The sequence below is a fragment of the Pongo abelii genome, chromosome 4, assembly GCF_028885655.2.
Source record: "Pongo abelii isolate AG06213 chromosome 4, NHGRI_mPonAbe1-v2.0_pri, whole genome shotgun sequence".
NCBI classification, from domain to species: domain Eukaryota; kingdom Metazoa; phylum Chordata; class Mammalia; order Primates; family Hominidae; genus Pongo; species Pongo abelii.
In genome coordinates, this window is record NC_071989.2 from 71,584,250 (window position 1) to 71,598,776 (window position 14,527).

Consider the following 14,527-nt stretch of genomic DNA (forward strand, 5'->3'; position numbering starts at 1 on the left):
TCCTCCTGCCTAAACCTCCCAAAGTGCCGAGATTACGCTTGCGCCACTGCACATGGCTATCTCTTGTGGATTTTGACATTTACATAATGAAAGCACTTAAAAAAAAAACAGCTTTATTGAGCTGTAATTTACAGTCCGTGTAATTCACCCACTGAAAAGGGTGTACAATTCAATAATTTTTAGTATATTCACAGAGTTGTGCTACCATCATTACAGTCAGTTTTAGAACATTTTCATCGTCCCAAATAGCAGTTGCTCCACATTTTCCCCCAATTCTCCAGCCTAGGGAACCACTTAATCTACTTTTTTGTGTTATAAATTTGCCTGTTCTTCATATTTCATATAAATGGGAATCATGCAGCTTGTGGTTTTATGTGACCGGCTTCTTCCGCTTCGGGTGATGTTTTCAAGGCTCATTCATGCTTTAGTATGTTACAGGATTTCATTCCTTTTTAGGTGAAATAATACTTCATTGTATGGAAATACCACATTTTATTTTATTTTGTTTATTTTAATTTAATTTAATTTTCGTTTTTGAGACAGAGTCTCACTGTGTGGCCCAGGCTGGAGTGCAGTGGCGTGATCTCGGCTCACTGCAACTTCTGCCTCCTGGGTTCCAGTGATTCTCATGCCTTAGCCTCCCGAGTAACTGGAATTACAGGCGCACACCACCACGCCCAGCTGATTTCACGCCCGGCTGATTTGTGTGTGTGTGTGTGTGTGTGTGTGTGTGTGTGTGTGTTTGTGTATATATATATATATTTTTTTTTTTTGAGACAGTCTCGCTCTGTCGTCAAGGCTGGAGTGCAGTGGTGCGATCTTGGCTCATTGCAACCTCCACCTCCCGGGTTCAAGTGATTCTCCTGCCTCAGCCTCCCGAGTAGCTGGGACTACAGGCATGTGCCACCACACCCAGCTAATTTTTTGTATTTTTAGTAGAGTTGGGGTTTCACCGTGTCAGACAGGCTGGTCTCGATCTCCTGAGCTTGTGATCCTCCTGCCTCAGCTTCCCGAAGTACTGGGATTACAGGAATGAGCCACTGCGCCTGGCCTGATTTTTATATTTTTACTAGAGATGGGTTTTCACCATGTTGGCCAAGCTGGTCTCGAACTCTGGACCTCGGGATCTGTCCACCTTGGCCTCCCAAAGTGCTGGGATTATAGGAATGAGCCGCTGCACATGGCTGAAATGCTCGTTTTATTTACCCATTCATCACATGATGGATATTTGAGTTGTCAGTTTTTGGCTATTATGAATAATGTTGCAGTGAATATCTATATACGAGTTTTCGTATGGACATACTCATTTCTCTTGAGTATATGTCCAAAGGTAGAATTGCTATGTTATATGTTATTCTGTGTTTAACATTTTAAGGAACTGCCAGACTTTTCCAAAGTGGCCATTTTACATTTGCACCAGCAATGCATGAGGGTTGCAGTTTCTCCTTACTGATGCCTCATTATCTTTTTTTAAACAGCTGGACACCATTGATCAGATCATTATCTTTTTGATTATAGCAGTAGTAGTGGGCCTTGACCTCCAGGGCTCAAGCAGTCCTCTCACCTCAGCCTCCCAAGTAGCAGGGACCACAGGCGTGTGCCATCACACCTGACTAACTTTTTCTATTTTTGGTAGAGATGGGTTTTCGCCATGTTACCCAGGCTGGTCTTGAACTCCTGAGCTCAGGCAAACTGCTTGCCTCAGCCTCCCAGGACATGCTGGGATTACAGGTGAGAGCCACCATGCCAGGCCCCTTAATCTCAGAAAGTAGTTTAGCAATGTATTTAATTTAATTTAATTACTTAATTTTTTTTTTTTTTTTTTGAGACAGAGCCTTGTTCTGTCGCCAGGCTGGAGTCTAGTGGCGTAATCTTGGCTGACTGCAACCTCTGCCTCCCAGGTTCACACGATTCCCCTGCCTCAGCCTCCCGAGTAGCTGGGATTACAGGCGTGCACCATCACGTCTGGCTAATTTTTTGAATTTTAGTAGAAACGGGGTTTCACCGTGTTGGCCAGGCTGTTCTTGAACTCCTGACCTCAGGTGATCCTCCCGCCTCACCCTCCAAAAGTGCTATTACAGGTGTGAGCCACGTGAGCCACCGTGCCTGGCCTTATTTTGTTTTTTGAGACAGTCTCCTCTGTCACCCAGGCTGCAGTGCAGTGCTGCGCTCTCCTCACTGCAACCTCCGCCCCCTGGATTCAAGTGATTCTTGTGCCTCAACCTCCTGAGTAGCTGGGACTACAGGCATGTGCCACGGTATGCCTGGCTAATTTTTTATATTTTTAGTAGAGATGGGGTTTGCTATGTTGGCCAGGCTGGTCTTGAACTCCTGGCCCCAAGTGATCCGCCCACCTCGACCTCCCAAAGTGCTGGCATTACAGGCGTGAGCTACCACATCTGGGCCTTACAGTGTATTTTAAAACTCTTCATTTTCCTTCCTTTCCCACCAGGCACTTCTGTGCACAGTACTCACTTATCTAATTGTGCGCTTGCTTAGAAATTCCAGGGGCTATTTTTTGTTGTTTGTTTGTCTGAGACGAAGTCTTGCTCTGTCACCCAGGTTGGAGTGCAGTGGGGTGATCTCGGCTCACTGTAGCCTCTACCTCCTGAGTTCAAGCGATTTTTCCAGGGGCTAATTTTAAAACAAATCAGGCATAGAGACTCAGCTGTGGAATCCTCCTGCTTAGGAGGAGTTACAGATAGTCTACCACCACCAGGCTAAAGTCAAGATGATGCCACCTGTACCACCGGCTTACTCAAGATAGCCATTGAAACAAGGCATGCAGACCAGGCGCAGTGGCTCACACCTGTATTCCCAGCACTTTGGGAGGCTGAGGTAGGCGAATTACTTGAGGCCAGGAGTTTGAGACCAGCCTGGCCATCATGGCAAAACCCCAGCTCTATTAAAAATATAAAAGTTAGCCAGGCTTGGTGGTGCACGCCTATAATCCCAGCTACTTAGGAGGCTGAGGCACCAGAATCACTTGAGCCCAGGAGGCAGAGGTTGCAGTGAGCTGAGATCGCACCACTGCACTCCAGCCTGGGTGACAGAGCAAGACTCACATACATACATACATATATACGTACATACATACATACAAACATACATAAGGCATGCAGACCTGTACCCTGCTGCACCACTCCTGTATGTTTCTTATACCAAGTTTTTCTTCTTAAACCCCTTCACTCAGCCCAAAAAAAAAATGAAATGGTTCCTTTGAGGCTTGAGCTGGGCTATTTTCCCATTTACTAACACTTAAGTAAAAGCTGCTTTCCTTTTACCACACCATACTTTGACTGCTGAGTGGCAAACGGCCAAACTTGAGTTAGGTACTTTATTTATCCTGGTGTGGTACCTCTGCTCTTTGAGCAAGCTGTTGTGGGCGTGATAGAGGCTCACTATTCTTTGCCTGCTGCCCTGTGGTAGAGCTTCTGCCCCAGGAGTGGTGCCTGGATGGAAGAAGAGAGCCCTAGACCTCTAGCTGTGTTTGCCTGGTATAGAATTTCTGTAGCATATAGCTGGGGTGTATGAGAAATGCTGGCTGGCTGGCTACCCATTCTGGGGAGAAACCGTAGCCCTTGGCTGGGAGTTAGGGTGAGAGAGAGCCCTGTGTTCTTGGCTATATGTCCCTGGAGTAGAGCTTCTTCACATTGTGGGGTAGGGCTGGGTTTGTGGCTCAAAAGCCTTCCAAGATTTAGTAATATTTGTCGCATAGATGTTTCTGTATTTGCTGTATGCAGTTAAGACATTTTCTGGAGACTTTGAGCTTTTTATAATTTTCACCAGTTAGGGTTGTATCCCTGAGGAGAGGGTCTGTGGAGCTACTTACGTCATCATTCCAGAAATATTCTTTCTCTTCTAATTCTTTTAAACTGGAAGTTAGGCCCAGTCTTGATTAGATTAATGTTGACCATTTTTGAAGTTTCAGAGGCGAGGCTGTGGGCTGCGTATTTCATCATATCAGGAGGCACTTAAGGTCAAGTTGTGTTGCTATTGTTGATAACCGAATTTACTCTGTTGGCTAAGCTGGCGACTGATGATGGATTTCTTTATTTTAAAGATTTGTTTCTTCATTACAATTAGCAAGTAATCTGTGGAGTGATACTTGGACACACTGGGAACATTCTGTTCCCCAACAACTGTTCTTTCATTTAATGGTTTTAGCATGGGTTATTTACCCATGCCTGAATAAATTATTTCACTGTGGGAACCCTTTTTATTTTGAAACACTCTTCTTCGGTTTTTACTCTAATTTTGGCACCTTTTTGTTTTTTTTTTTAAAGTCAATCTACTTAATGTGTTGGCATTTAGTAGACTTGCTGGGGTTATTGTATGTGTGAAATGCCCTAGAACTAATGACAAACACAGATAATACAAATATTCTGAAGAAAATTGTTATGTATGGCTGAAATTGAAGTCACTGCAGGTCTGATAAATCTGTTAGTAGCAGGTAAAGATGCTGAGTTTTCTTTTGTTTACTTGTTTCTTTTAATGAGCACTTTTATGTTTCCAACAATAGGCAACATTTGTATACCTTTGGGCTTTGGGTTTTTACCCATTTAGATGAACCACTCATATTGGTTCTGTGTGGGAGATATACTCTGGGTGCCAACTGGTATGGTAGAAATGTACTTTTCACAATTTGTTTTAACAATAAGAATAGCTTCCTCTGCCTCTCACCCCAGTAGCCCACAGATTTTGGGTAGACAACAGAGACTGTTCTGATTCTTATCCTAACAACTACTGCAGTGTCTGGCACAAAATAGGTGCCTCAAAAATGTATGAACTGAGCTCTTCCCCGCCAGACTGGATGGGCTTCTTAGGAGCAGGGATCAAAGCAAGGGGAGGACCTGGATGGGGCAGATACTGGAAGGAGGCAGGGATGGGAAACTCTAGCAGATTCCACTAGAACAGGAAAAATGGTGAGGGTAAGGATTGCTTTGCTGTGTGCATTTATGTTCTCTGCACAATCTTTGCTCTAGGGGAAAATTGCTTTGAGGGTTGGCAGTAGTCAGTGATTTTTTTAGGAATAGTCCAAAGCAAGGCTGTGACTTTTATCTTTATTTCTTTGGTGGAGGGGGTGGGATGAGGATGAGTTCTGGTAGAGCTTTTTTCCTTTCATATGTTGATATCAGTATGTTTATATTCTTCCTATCCTGCGTCTATTTTTATACCTATATGGAAAGCCTAGACACCTTATTTTGCCCCATTTGTTCCTGCCCTTTTCTCCAACTTCATTTTCCGCCACTTTCCCCTTTTCTCACTAAGTGTCAGTAATGTTGGCCTTCTTAAGTTTGTTTCTAATCGCAAGGCCTTTTTTCTAGTTGTTTCCCTGTCTGAAGCTCTGCCTTCTGATCTTTGCATGGGTTTCTCTTGTCATTCACGTCTCTCATAAATGTCACTTCTCAGAAGCCTTCACTGAATACCCAGTCTAAAGTGACACACTCAATTGCAGTCAGTCTTTTTTGTTTGTTTGTTTGTTTTGAGACAGGGTTTCTCTGTTGCCCAGGCTGGAGTGCAGTGGCGTGATCACAGCTCACTGTATCCTAGACCTCCCTGGGCTCCGGTGATCCTCCCACCTTAGCCTCCTTAGTAGCTGGGACTACAAGTGCACACCACACCTGGGTAATTTTTGTATTTTCTGTAGAGACGGGATTTTGCTCTGTTGCCCAGGTGGGTCTTGAAGTCCTGGGCTCAGGCGATCTGTCCACCTCAGCCTCCCAAAGTGCTGGGATTAACAGGTGTGAGCCACCACACCTGGCCATGAGATGTGCTTTAAGTGTAAAATATACACAGGATTTTGAAGATTTAGTATTAAAAGTAAAATATCTCAGTATATTTAAAAAATATTGGTTATATGTTGCAATGATAACATTTTGGATATATTGAGTCAAATACACTATTAGGCCTGGTGCAGTGGCTTACACCTGTAATGCCAGAACTTCAGGAGGCCGAGGTGGGCGGATCATTTGAGGTCAGGAGTTTGAGACCACCTTGGCCAATATGGTGAAACCCAGTCTCTACTAAAAATACAGAAATTAGCTGGGCGTGGTGGCTTGCGCCTGTAGTCGCAGCTACTTGGGAGGCTAAGACTGGAGAATCACTTGAACCTGGGAGGCAGAGGTTGCCATGAGCTGAGATTGCACCACTGCACTGTAGCCTAGGCAACAGAGTGAGACGCTGTCTCAAGAAAAACAAACAAACAAACATATATATATAAGAGCAGCTGTAGTAAAATATATATAATATATTAAGATTAATTTTACATACTTCTTTTTACTACTTAACGTGGCTGCTAGAAAATGTAAAATTAGGCCAGATGCTATGGCTCATGCCTGTAATCCCAGCACTTGGGGAGGGATTGCTTGAGCCTAGAAGTTTGAGACCAGTCTGGGCAACAAAGTGAGACCTTGTCTCTACAAAAATAATAATAATAAAAAAAAAATTAGCTGGGCCTGGTGGTGCATGTCTGTGTTCCCAGCTACTTAGGAGGCTGAGGTGGAAGATCACTTGAGATTGAGGCTGCCGTGAGCAGTGATCACGTCACTGTGTTACAGCCTGGGTGTTAGAAATTTAAAATCTTAATCTGGGCTGTGCACGGTGGCTCACGCCTGTAATCCCAGCACTTTGGGAGGGCAAGGACCTGGCAGGCAGAGGTTGCAGTGAGCCAAGATCGTGCCACTGCACTCCAGTCTGGGCAACAGAGCAAGACTCTTGTCTCAAAAAAAAAAAAAAAAAATCTCAATCTGGCCAGGCATGGTGGCTCATGCCTGTAATCCCAGCACTTTGGGAGGCCGAGGCAGGCGGATCACCTGGGGTCAGGAGTTTGAGACTAGCCTGGCCAACATGGTGAAACTCCGTCTCTACTAAAAATACAAAAATTAGCTGGGCTTGGTGGTGTGCGCCTGTAATCCCAAATACTGGGGAGGCTGAGGCAGGAGAATCGCTTAAACCCGGGAGGTGGAGTGAGTTGAGATTGTGCTGTTGCACTCCAGCCTGGGCGACAGAGCTAGACTCTGTCTCAAAAAATAAATCAAAATCAAATCAAATCTTAATCCAACTCTATTAGTAACTGTTGGTATTTTTCAGATTCTAGTTATTAGGCCCTTTTTAAGATGGTACAATGAAATTTTTGTGTTTTTGATTAGCCCTGCTTTACTTACATAGGTTTTGAAATGGTTGATTTTCCCTAAAAGATAATCTAGGTCAGATTTCTTGTTGAATCAACATTTGGGATCTTGCCATTTCACTGCAATTTAATTGTAATTATTTTAACAAAGGAATTCATTTGCTTTGGCTGTATTCTTTATAGGCTAGTAACTTTCAGACTTTTACTGTCTGGAACATTCTTCAGTCACAGAGATAGCCACTGTCACTAAGCTGTATCAATACAGTACAACGCTATTCCCTGTCACCCCTGCACTGAGAACTTCGACTTATTTTCTGTCAATATTTTTAGCTTCCAATTTTAATCCTTATATTTTGTACGTGTATATTGTGAATAACTATATATACTTGCTAAGTATAGAATTGTATATACAATTTTGGGGGCAATTAGAAACAGAATCCTGGAGAATTCAACAAAATCAAGAAATTGTGTGTTTGTTGAATGGCTTCAGCTACATGGTATAGGATTAGATGACCCAGCCCTTAAGATCCTTTCTGACTTAGGTTTTAGATTTTTGTTTAATAGGTCAGTTTGGCTTTTTTCCCCATAGCATTTCATTTTGTATGTTTCTTAAAATGATTTGGAGATGTACCATTGGTGGCACGTAAGATGATGTTGGAGAGTACTTTACTAATGAGTCAAAGCAATTCTTTTACAGTTTTCTTTTCTTCCTTCTGATTTTGTCAAGGATAGTTAGGTGCTACTTACTATATGGTTTAATACTTTTATAACACTTATTAATCTCCTTTTTAAAATGAAGACAGAAGGCATTATGCTTAGTCTTGGGCACATAATGGTACTTACTCAGAATTTAGAAACTTTGAAGTTTGTGGGTATATTTCCCCTCCCTCAATTTATTATCTTCTATTTATGGAACAATGAAAGAGAGTTTCTTTTAGGAATAAATTGATTTAAGCAAAAATAATTTGATTATGAATTTTAAGGATGAGTATGGGTATACTTAGAAAAGATAGAAAGGCAGAACATGAAGGAGTAGATGAATGGGAGTAATTCAGAACATGAAAGCTTTTTGTCTCCATTTATTTTACTGTTAATTTTTTATTACTTATAATACACATTCAAGTATGTTAACTTATCATTGCCAGGTTTCCATGGATCTCAATAGTGCCAGCACTGTTGTTCTTCAGGTCTTAACACAGGCCACCAGTCAGGATACTGCTGTGTTAAAACCAGCTGAGGAGCAGTTGAAGCAGTGGGAGACACAGCCAGGTTTCTATTCAGTGTTGCTGGTAAGTTGTTCTAAAATTGTTTGCTTTTCTTTTTAATAAAATGAGACAACATTAATTTGTTTTAAAAACCTAGTTTTATTGGTAGTTTAGTGAAATAGATTCAAATGTTTGGCTGCTGATGCCTTTGCCATTATCTTATTACTTTATGGCTTCTTAAGGGTGTTAAATAAATATTTATTGATAAATATAAAAATAAGCTAGGTATATGTAGCATCTGCTCAGAAGGCCAAACTGTGATGATTTTCAGTTTTAGTATGTTAAAAGTATCTACTATCAGGACTCTAGGTAGCACTCTTTCATATTTTGTCTTTATCCCTATCCCAGGTAATTTGTGTTGTCATAGTTGTTCAGGTCTCCACATTGCAGCATCAATGTAAGGTGTACCGTGTATTTCACTTTAAATTGTTTTCTTTTCTCATCTAAAAATTTCATTCTCTTAACATATCTGATGTTTTCTTGGAAGTAATGGGAAATGGTATAATTAATTAACAATATGTGCTTTAAACAAACCTTTATTGGAGTTTAAAGTTTTTGACTAATTAATCAAAATTATTTTCTCAATGCCAGAATCGAAGTCTTTTTGTGTTGAACACTTTCCTTATACTTTTCTTCTGAGAAATTGAGAACTCTGATTAGTGTTTGAGGTTTAGCTTCTGGTCAGGGCAACAAAGCTTCCAGTTGGGTTAAAAACTGACTCAGTATTTGTGACCAGGTCATAGAATCAGAGCAAAATTGTTTATTATATCTTGCAAAATAAAATAAATGATAGCAGTTGTCATATATATTTTAACTTGTTGGCTAAAAAAGTTTGAGTTGTTTGTTAAATTGAAGAAGATATTGTTCATGACTGTAAGGGAAATTGTTTAAAGTCAGACTTGTTATCCTGAATATAACAAAAAAGATGGCTGTTTGGCTCAGTAACAGAATGGTAAAGAAAAAAGATTGATTTTAAAAGATACTAAAGAAAACATCTTATTCTTTATGTAATCCTAGCATCATGTTTGTAAATTTTAGGCATAGTATAAATCTTTAGAAAATCTCTTGAGTAGGGCCGGGTGCAGTGGCTCACTCCTGTAATCCCAGCACTTTGGGAGGCCGAGGCGGGTGGATCACCTGAGGTCAGGAGCTTGAGACCAGCCTGACCGACATGGTGAAACCCCATCTCTACTGAAAATACAAAATTAGCCAGGTGTGGTGGCGCACGCCTGTAGTTGCAGCTATTCATGAGGCTGAGGCAGGAGAATCGCTTGAACTCAGGAGGTGGAGGTTGCAGTGAGCTGAGGTCATGTCATTGTACTCCAGTCTGGGCAACAAGAGCGAAACTCCGTCTCAAAAAAAAAAAAAAAAAGGGGGGGGGGGGCGGCAGGCTGGGCGTGGTGGCTTATGCTTGTAATCAGCACTTTGGGAGGCCAAGGCGGGCGAATCACGAGACCAGGAGATCGAGACCATCCTGACTAACACGGTGAAATCCCGTCTCTACTAAAAATACAAAAAATTAGCCAGGCATGGTGGCGGGCGCCTGTAGTCCCAACTACTTGGGAGGCTGAGGCAGGAGAATGGTGTGAACCCGGGAAGCAGAGCTTGCAGTGAGCGGAGATTGCGCCACTGCACTCCAGCCTGGGCGACAGAGCAAGACTTCATCTCAAAAAAAAAAAAAAAAAAATCTCTTGAATATCTGTACTCTCCTTACGCTTATTTAAATGAATGTGCTCTATAATTAGTCTTGTGCTTTTTCAGGCTAAAATATAAAACACTTTTAGAATTTCTTATTTTAATTGCTGCTGGACCTTAAAAACCAATAGGCATTGCTTAACTGTTGTCTTTTTGTGTATTAATAACTATACCTTATTAATAATATTAAGTGCGTAGTTTTTTTTTTTTTTTTTTTTTTTGAGACGGAGTCTCGCTCTGTCGCACAGGCTGGAGTGCAGTGGAGTGGATCTAGGCTCACCGCAAGCTCCGCCTCCCAGGTTCACGCCATTCTCGTGCCTTAGCCTCCTAAGTAGCTGGGACTACAGGCGCCCGCTACCACGCTTGGCTAATTTTTTTGTATTTTTAGTAGAGACGGGGTTTCACCGTGTTAGCCAGGATGGTCTCAATCTCTTGACCTTTTGATCCGCCTGCCTTGGCCTCCCAAAGTGCTGGAATTACGGCATGAGCGACCGCGCCTGGCCCAGTATTTTTTTTTTTTTTTTTAAGTAGAGACAGGGTCTTGCTTTGTTGGCTGATGTCAAACTCCTGGGCTCAAGTGATCCTCCCACCTCGGCCTCCGAATGTCTTTATTTTTATTACCTGTAATTTTCTTCTTAGAGGGATATAACATTTCTTTTAGATGGAACAGATTATATTTACAGTAGATTAAAAAGCTGCTGTGTTTTAGTCTTCCTTTTTCCCCTATACTCACTATCTAGGTACATTTGATCTTACCTAGCTGTCCATTCTAGTCAGGAGACTCCTGTATTTGTATACATGATTTCAGGCTTATGTTCTAGTCCTGTTATTCAGAGTACTTATAGGACGTTTCTACTTGGATTGACATCTGCAGCTTGACTTTTCTTATTTTCCCAAGTGTATTTGAGATAGACTGAGTGAGATCCACCAACTTCCACAATATTCTCGCATTACTTCCATTCGTTTACTCATTTGCTCAGTAGAAAGTTAGGAAGTTTCTGCTTTGCCAGGCACTGTGCTAGATTCTAGGCGTAAGACAAGACTCAATCTAGTATAGAAGGTGGACATGTAAAGTGTGAAGATCAAATGTGATTAATGTGGTAAAAGAAGTGCATGTTTTGTAATGGAGACCCAAAAGAGGGACTTGCACCCAGTTGCCAGTGGTTCGAAGGAATAAATGTGAGTTACACAACTATCTTTGTAATCTTTTTTCTTTTTTTTTGTATTTACACATGACTTTCTAAAATTGGCTGTATAGTGTACATTCCTTTTTTTTTTTTTTTTCCTGAGGTGGAGTCTTGCTGTGTTGCCCAGGCCGGAGTGCAGTGGTGTGATCTCAGCTCACTGCAACTTCTGCCTCCCGGGTTCAAGCGATTCTCCTGCCTCAGCCTCCTGAGTAGCTGGGATTACAGGTGCCCCCCACCACGCCTAGCTAATTTTTTGTATTTTTAGTAGAGACAGAGTTTCACCATGTTGGCCAGGCTGGTCTCTAACTCCTGACCTCAAATAATCTGCCCACCTCGGCCTCCCAAGTGCTGGGATTACAGGCGTGAGCCACTGCGCCCAGCCTGCATTCCTTTTTAAAAAATACTTGGCTGGTCGCAGTGACTCACCCCTGTAATCTTAGCACTTTGGGAGGCCAAGGCAGGTGGATCACCTGAGGTCAGGCGTTCAAGACCCACTTGGCCAACACGGCGAAAACCCGTCTTTGCTAAAAATACAAAAATTAGCCGGGCGTGGTGGTGCATGCCTGTAATCCCAGCTATTCGGGAGGTTGAGGAAGGAGAATTGCTTGAACCCGGGAGGTGGAGGTTGCAGTGAGCCAAGATCGCGCCACTGCACTCCAGTCAGTGCAACAGGAGTGAGACTCCATCTCAGAAAAAAAAACTTATAAGTGTTTTTCTATAGCAAAGGACATACTTCTACATCATTTTTGGCTTTGGGATTTTCCTATACCAGGTTTAAGAGGTCACCTTTGGGAATTTGAGTTGTTTTTGGTCTGAGACATAGTATAATTGTAGTCATTATTATTATTTAGATTAACATAATGAATACTTTTTTTGAGTAATAGTTAATGTTGAGTTGAGATTATTCACATCACATGGAGCTTTATCTCTCTTGTTTTTTGAGACAGAGTTTCACTCTTTTTGCCCAGAATGGAGTGCAATGGTGCGATCTCAGCTCACGGCATCCTCTTCCCTCCCGGGTTCAAGTGATTCTCCTGCCTCAGCCTCCCAAGTAGCTGGGATTACAGGCATACGCCACCATGCCTGGTTAATTTTGTATTTTTATAGAAACGGGGTTTCTCCATGTTGGTCAGGCTGGTCTTGAACCTTTGACCTCAGGTGATTTGCCCTCCTCGGCCTCCCAAAGTGCTGGGATTACAGGCGTGAGCCACTGTGCCTGGCTTTTTTTTTTTTTCTGGGATGGAGTTTTGCTCTTGTTGCCCAGGCTGGAGTGCAATGGAGCGATCTCTGCTCACTGCAACCTCTGCCTCCTGGGTTCAAGCAATTCTCCTGCCTCAGCCTACTGAATAGCTGGGATTATAGGTGTGCGCCACCACGCCCAGCTAATTTTTTGTATTTTTAGTAGAGACGGGGTTTCATCATGTTGGCCAGGCTGGTCTGGAACTCCTGACCTCAAGGTGATCCACCTGCCTCGGCCTCCCAAAGTGCAGGGATTACAGGCATGAACCACCACGCCCGGCCGCTTTATATCTCTTAAAAATGTTCTGCTATCAAACTTTTTTTTTTTTTTGAGACATGAGTCTCACTCTGTCACCAGGCTGGAGCACAGTGGCGCGATCTCGGCTTACTGCAACCTCCGCCTTCGTGGTTCAAGCTATTCTCCTGCCTCAGCCTCCCGAGTAGCTGGAATTACAGGCATGCGTCACCACGCCCAGCTAATTTTTGTATTTTTAGTAGAGATGGGGTTTCACCATGTTGGCCAGGATGGTCTCAGTCTCCTGACCTCATGATTCGCCTGCCTCAGCCTCCCAAAGTGTTGGGATTACAGGCGTGAGCCACTGTGCCCAGCTTTATCAAACTTATTTAGAAGGATAATTGTTTTGATAAGGAGAGTACTATGAAATAGTTTTATTTCATAGCATGTATTAACAACCCCGGGGCCTTGACTCCTTAGAATCTTTGAATCTATGCTGTAGTGGGCCTACTTTTTCTAATTTGGAAGTTATATATTTTATTGAATATGTATGGGGTTATGCTATTCATTTGAAAAATAATTAGGTTTGCTTGTTTCTGAATTTAATTTTTTTACTAGGGGAATTTTCAAACACACCTAAAAGCGGAGTAGTACAATGACTCTCTACATGTCTGTTACTCAGCTTAAACAGTTAACATAAAACTGAGCAGGTGTACTTTGTTGTATGAATTGTAGAACTATATATACCTCATAAATATCGATATGATATATGTAGTGATAGAATATAAACAAATTTAATTAAAAGATCTGTCCAGGCTGGGTGTGGTGGCTCATGCCTGTAATCCCAGCACTTTGGGAGGCCAAGGCGAATGGATCACCTGAGGTCAGGAGGTCGAGACCAGCCTGGCCAGCATGGTTGAAACCCTGTCTCTACAAAAAAAAAAAAATACAAAAAATTAGCTGGGCTTGGTGGCAGGCACCTGTAACCCCAGCTACTTGGGAGGCTGAGGCAGGAGAATCGCTTGAACCTGGGAGGCGGAGGTTGCAGTGAGCCGAAATCGTGTCATTGCACTCCAGCCTGGGCGACAGGAGTGAAACTCTGTCTCAAAAAAAAAAAACCAAGCAAAGATCTGTCCATACTTTATTGTGGGTACATTAATTATACTTTTTACTTATTCCATGCTAATTCTAATATTATGTTTTTTATTTATAGAATATTTTCACAAACCACACTTTGGATATAAATGTAAGGTGGCTTGCTGTACTGTATTTTAAACATGGAATTGATCGCTACTGGAGACGTGTAGCACCTCAGTAAGTTCCATCACTTCCCCTATTCCTTGAGTATAATCCTTCCCAAATTCAGGAAGGTGTAAGAATGTACTTGTTTATGTAAAAGAATGTGTTAGCGCTTACTTCTGCAGCACATATACTAAAATTGGAGCAATACAGAGAAGATTAGCATGGTCTCTGTGCAAGGATGATGTGGAGATTTGTGAAGTGTTTGATATTTAAAAAAAAATGCAAAAAAGTGTTTACTACTGAATAACTGTTCTATTTAGTTAATGACAAATCAACAGCCATATTATTGTTCTCTTCATGGTTTTCTGTTTGAGTGTGTGTGTGTGTGTTTGTGTGTGTCATGTTGGCCCTCTGCTTGCAAGGATCATGCTGAGTGAGTCATGTTGAACAAAAGCCCTCTTTTTTAGTCCTACCCACTTAAAAGGCTGAGGCAGGAGGATTGCTTGAGCCCAGGAGTTTGAGACCAGCCTGG

At 42.2% G+C, this 14,527-nt stretch overlaps 1 protein-coding gene and 1 non-coding gene across 5 annotated transcripts in view; both read left to right on the forward strand.

The window, feature by feature from the left end:
• The window catches only part of IPO11 (importin 11), a 220,696-nt gene that overhangs the window by 16,549 nt on the left and 189,620 nt on the right, over window positions 1-14,527 (forward strand). For all 4 annotated transcript variants that reach the window (XM_024246853.3, XM_063724115.1, XM_054555604.2 and 1 more), the window contains exons 2-3: window positions 8,278-8,421; window positions 13,967-14,067. In XM_024246853.3, the coding sequence (XP_024102621.1) occupies window positions 8,284-8,421; window positions 13,967-14,067 (239 nt within the window). In that variant the 5' untranslated portion in view covers window positions 8,278-8,283. The remainder of the gene's footprint in view (window positions 1-8,277; window positions 8,422-13,966; window positions 14,068-14,527) is intronic.
• Window positions 14,162-14,268, forward strand: LOC112133542 (U6 spliceosomal RNA). Its single transcript, XR_002915188.1, has one exon. It is a non-coding gene; the product is annotated as a U6 spliceosomal RNA (small nuclear RNA).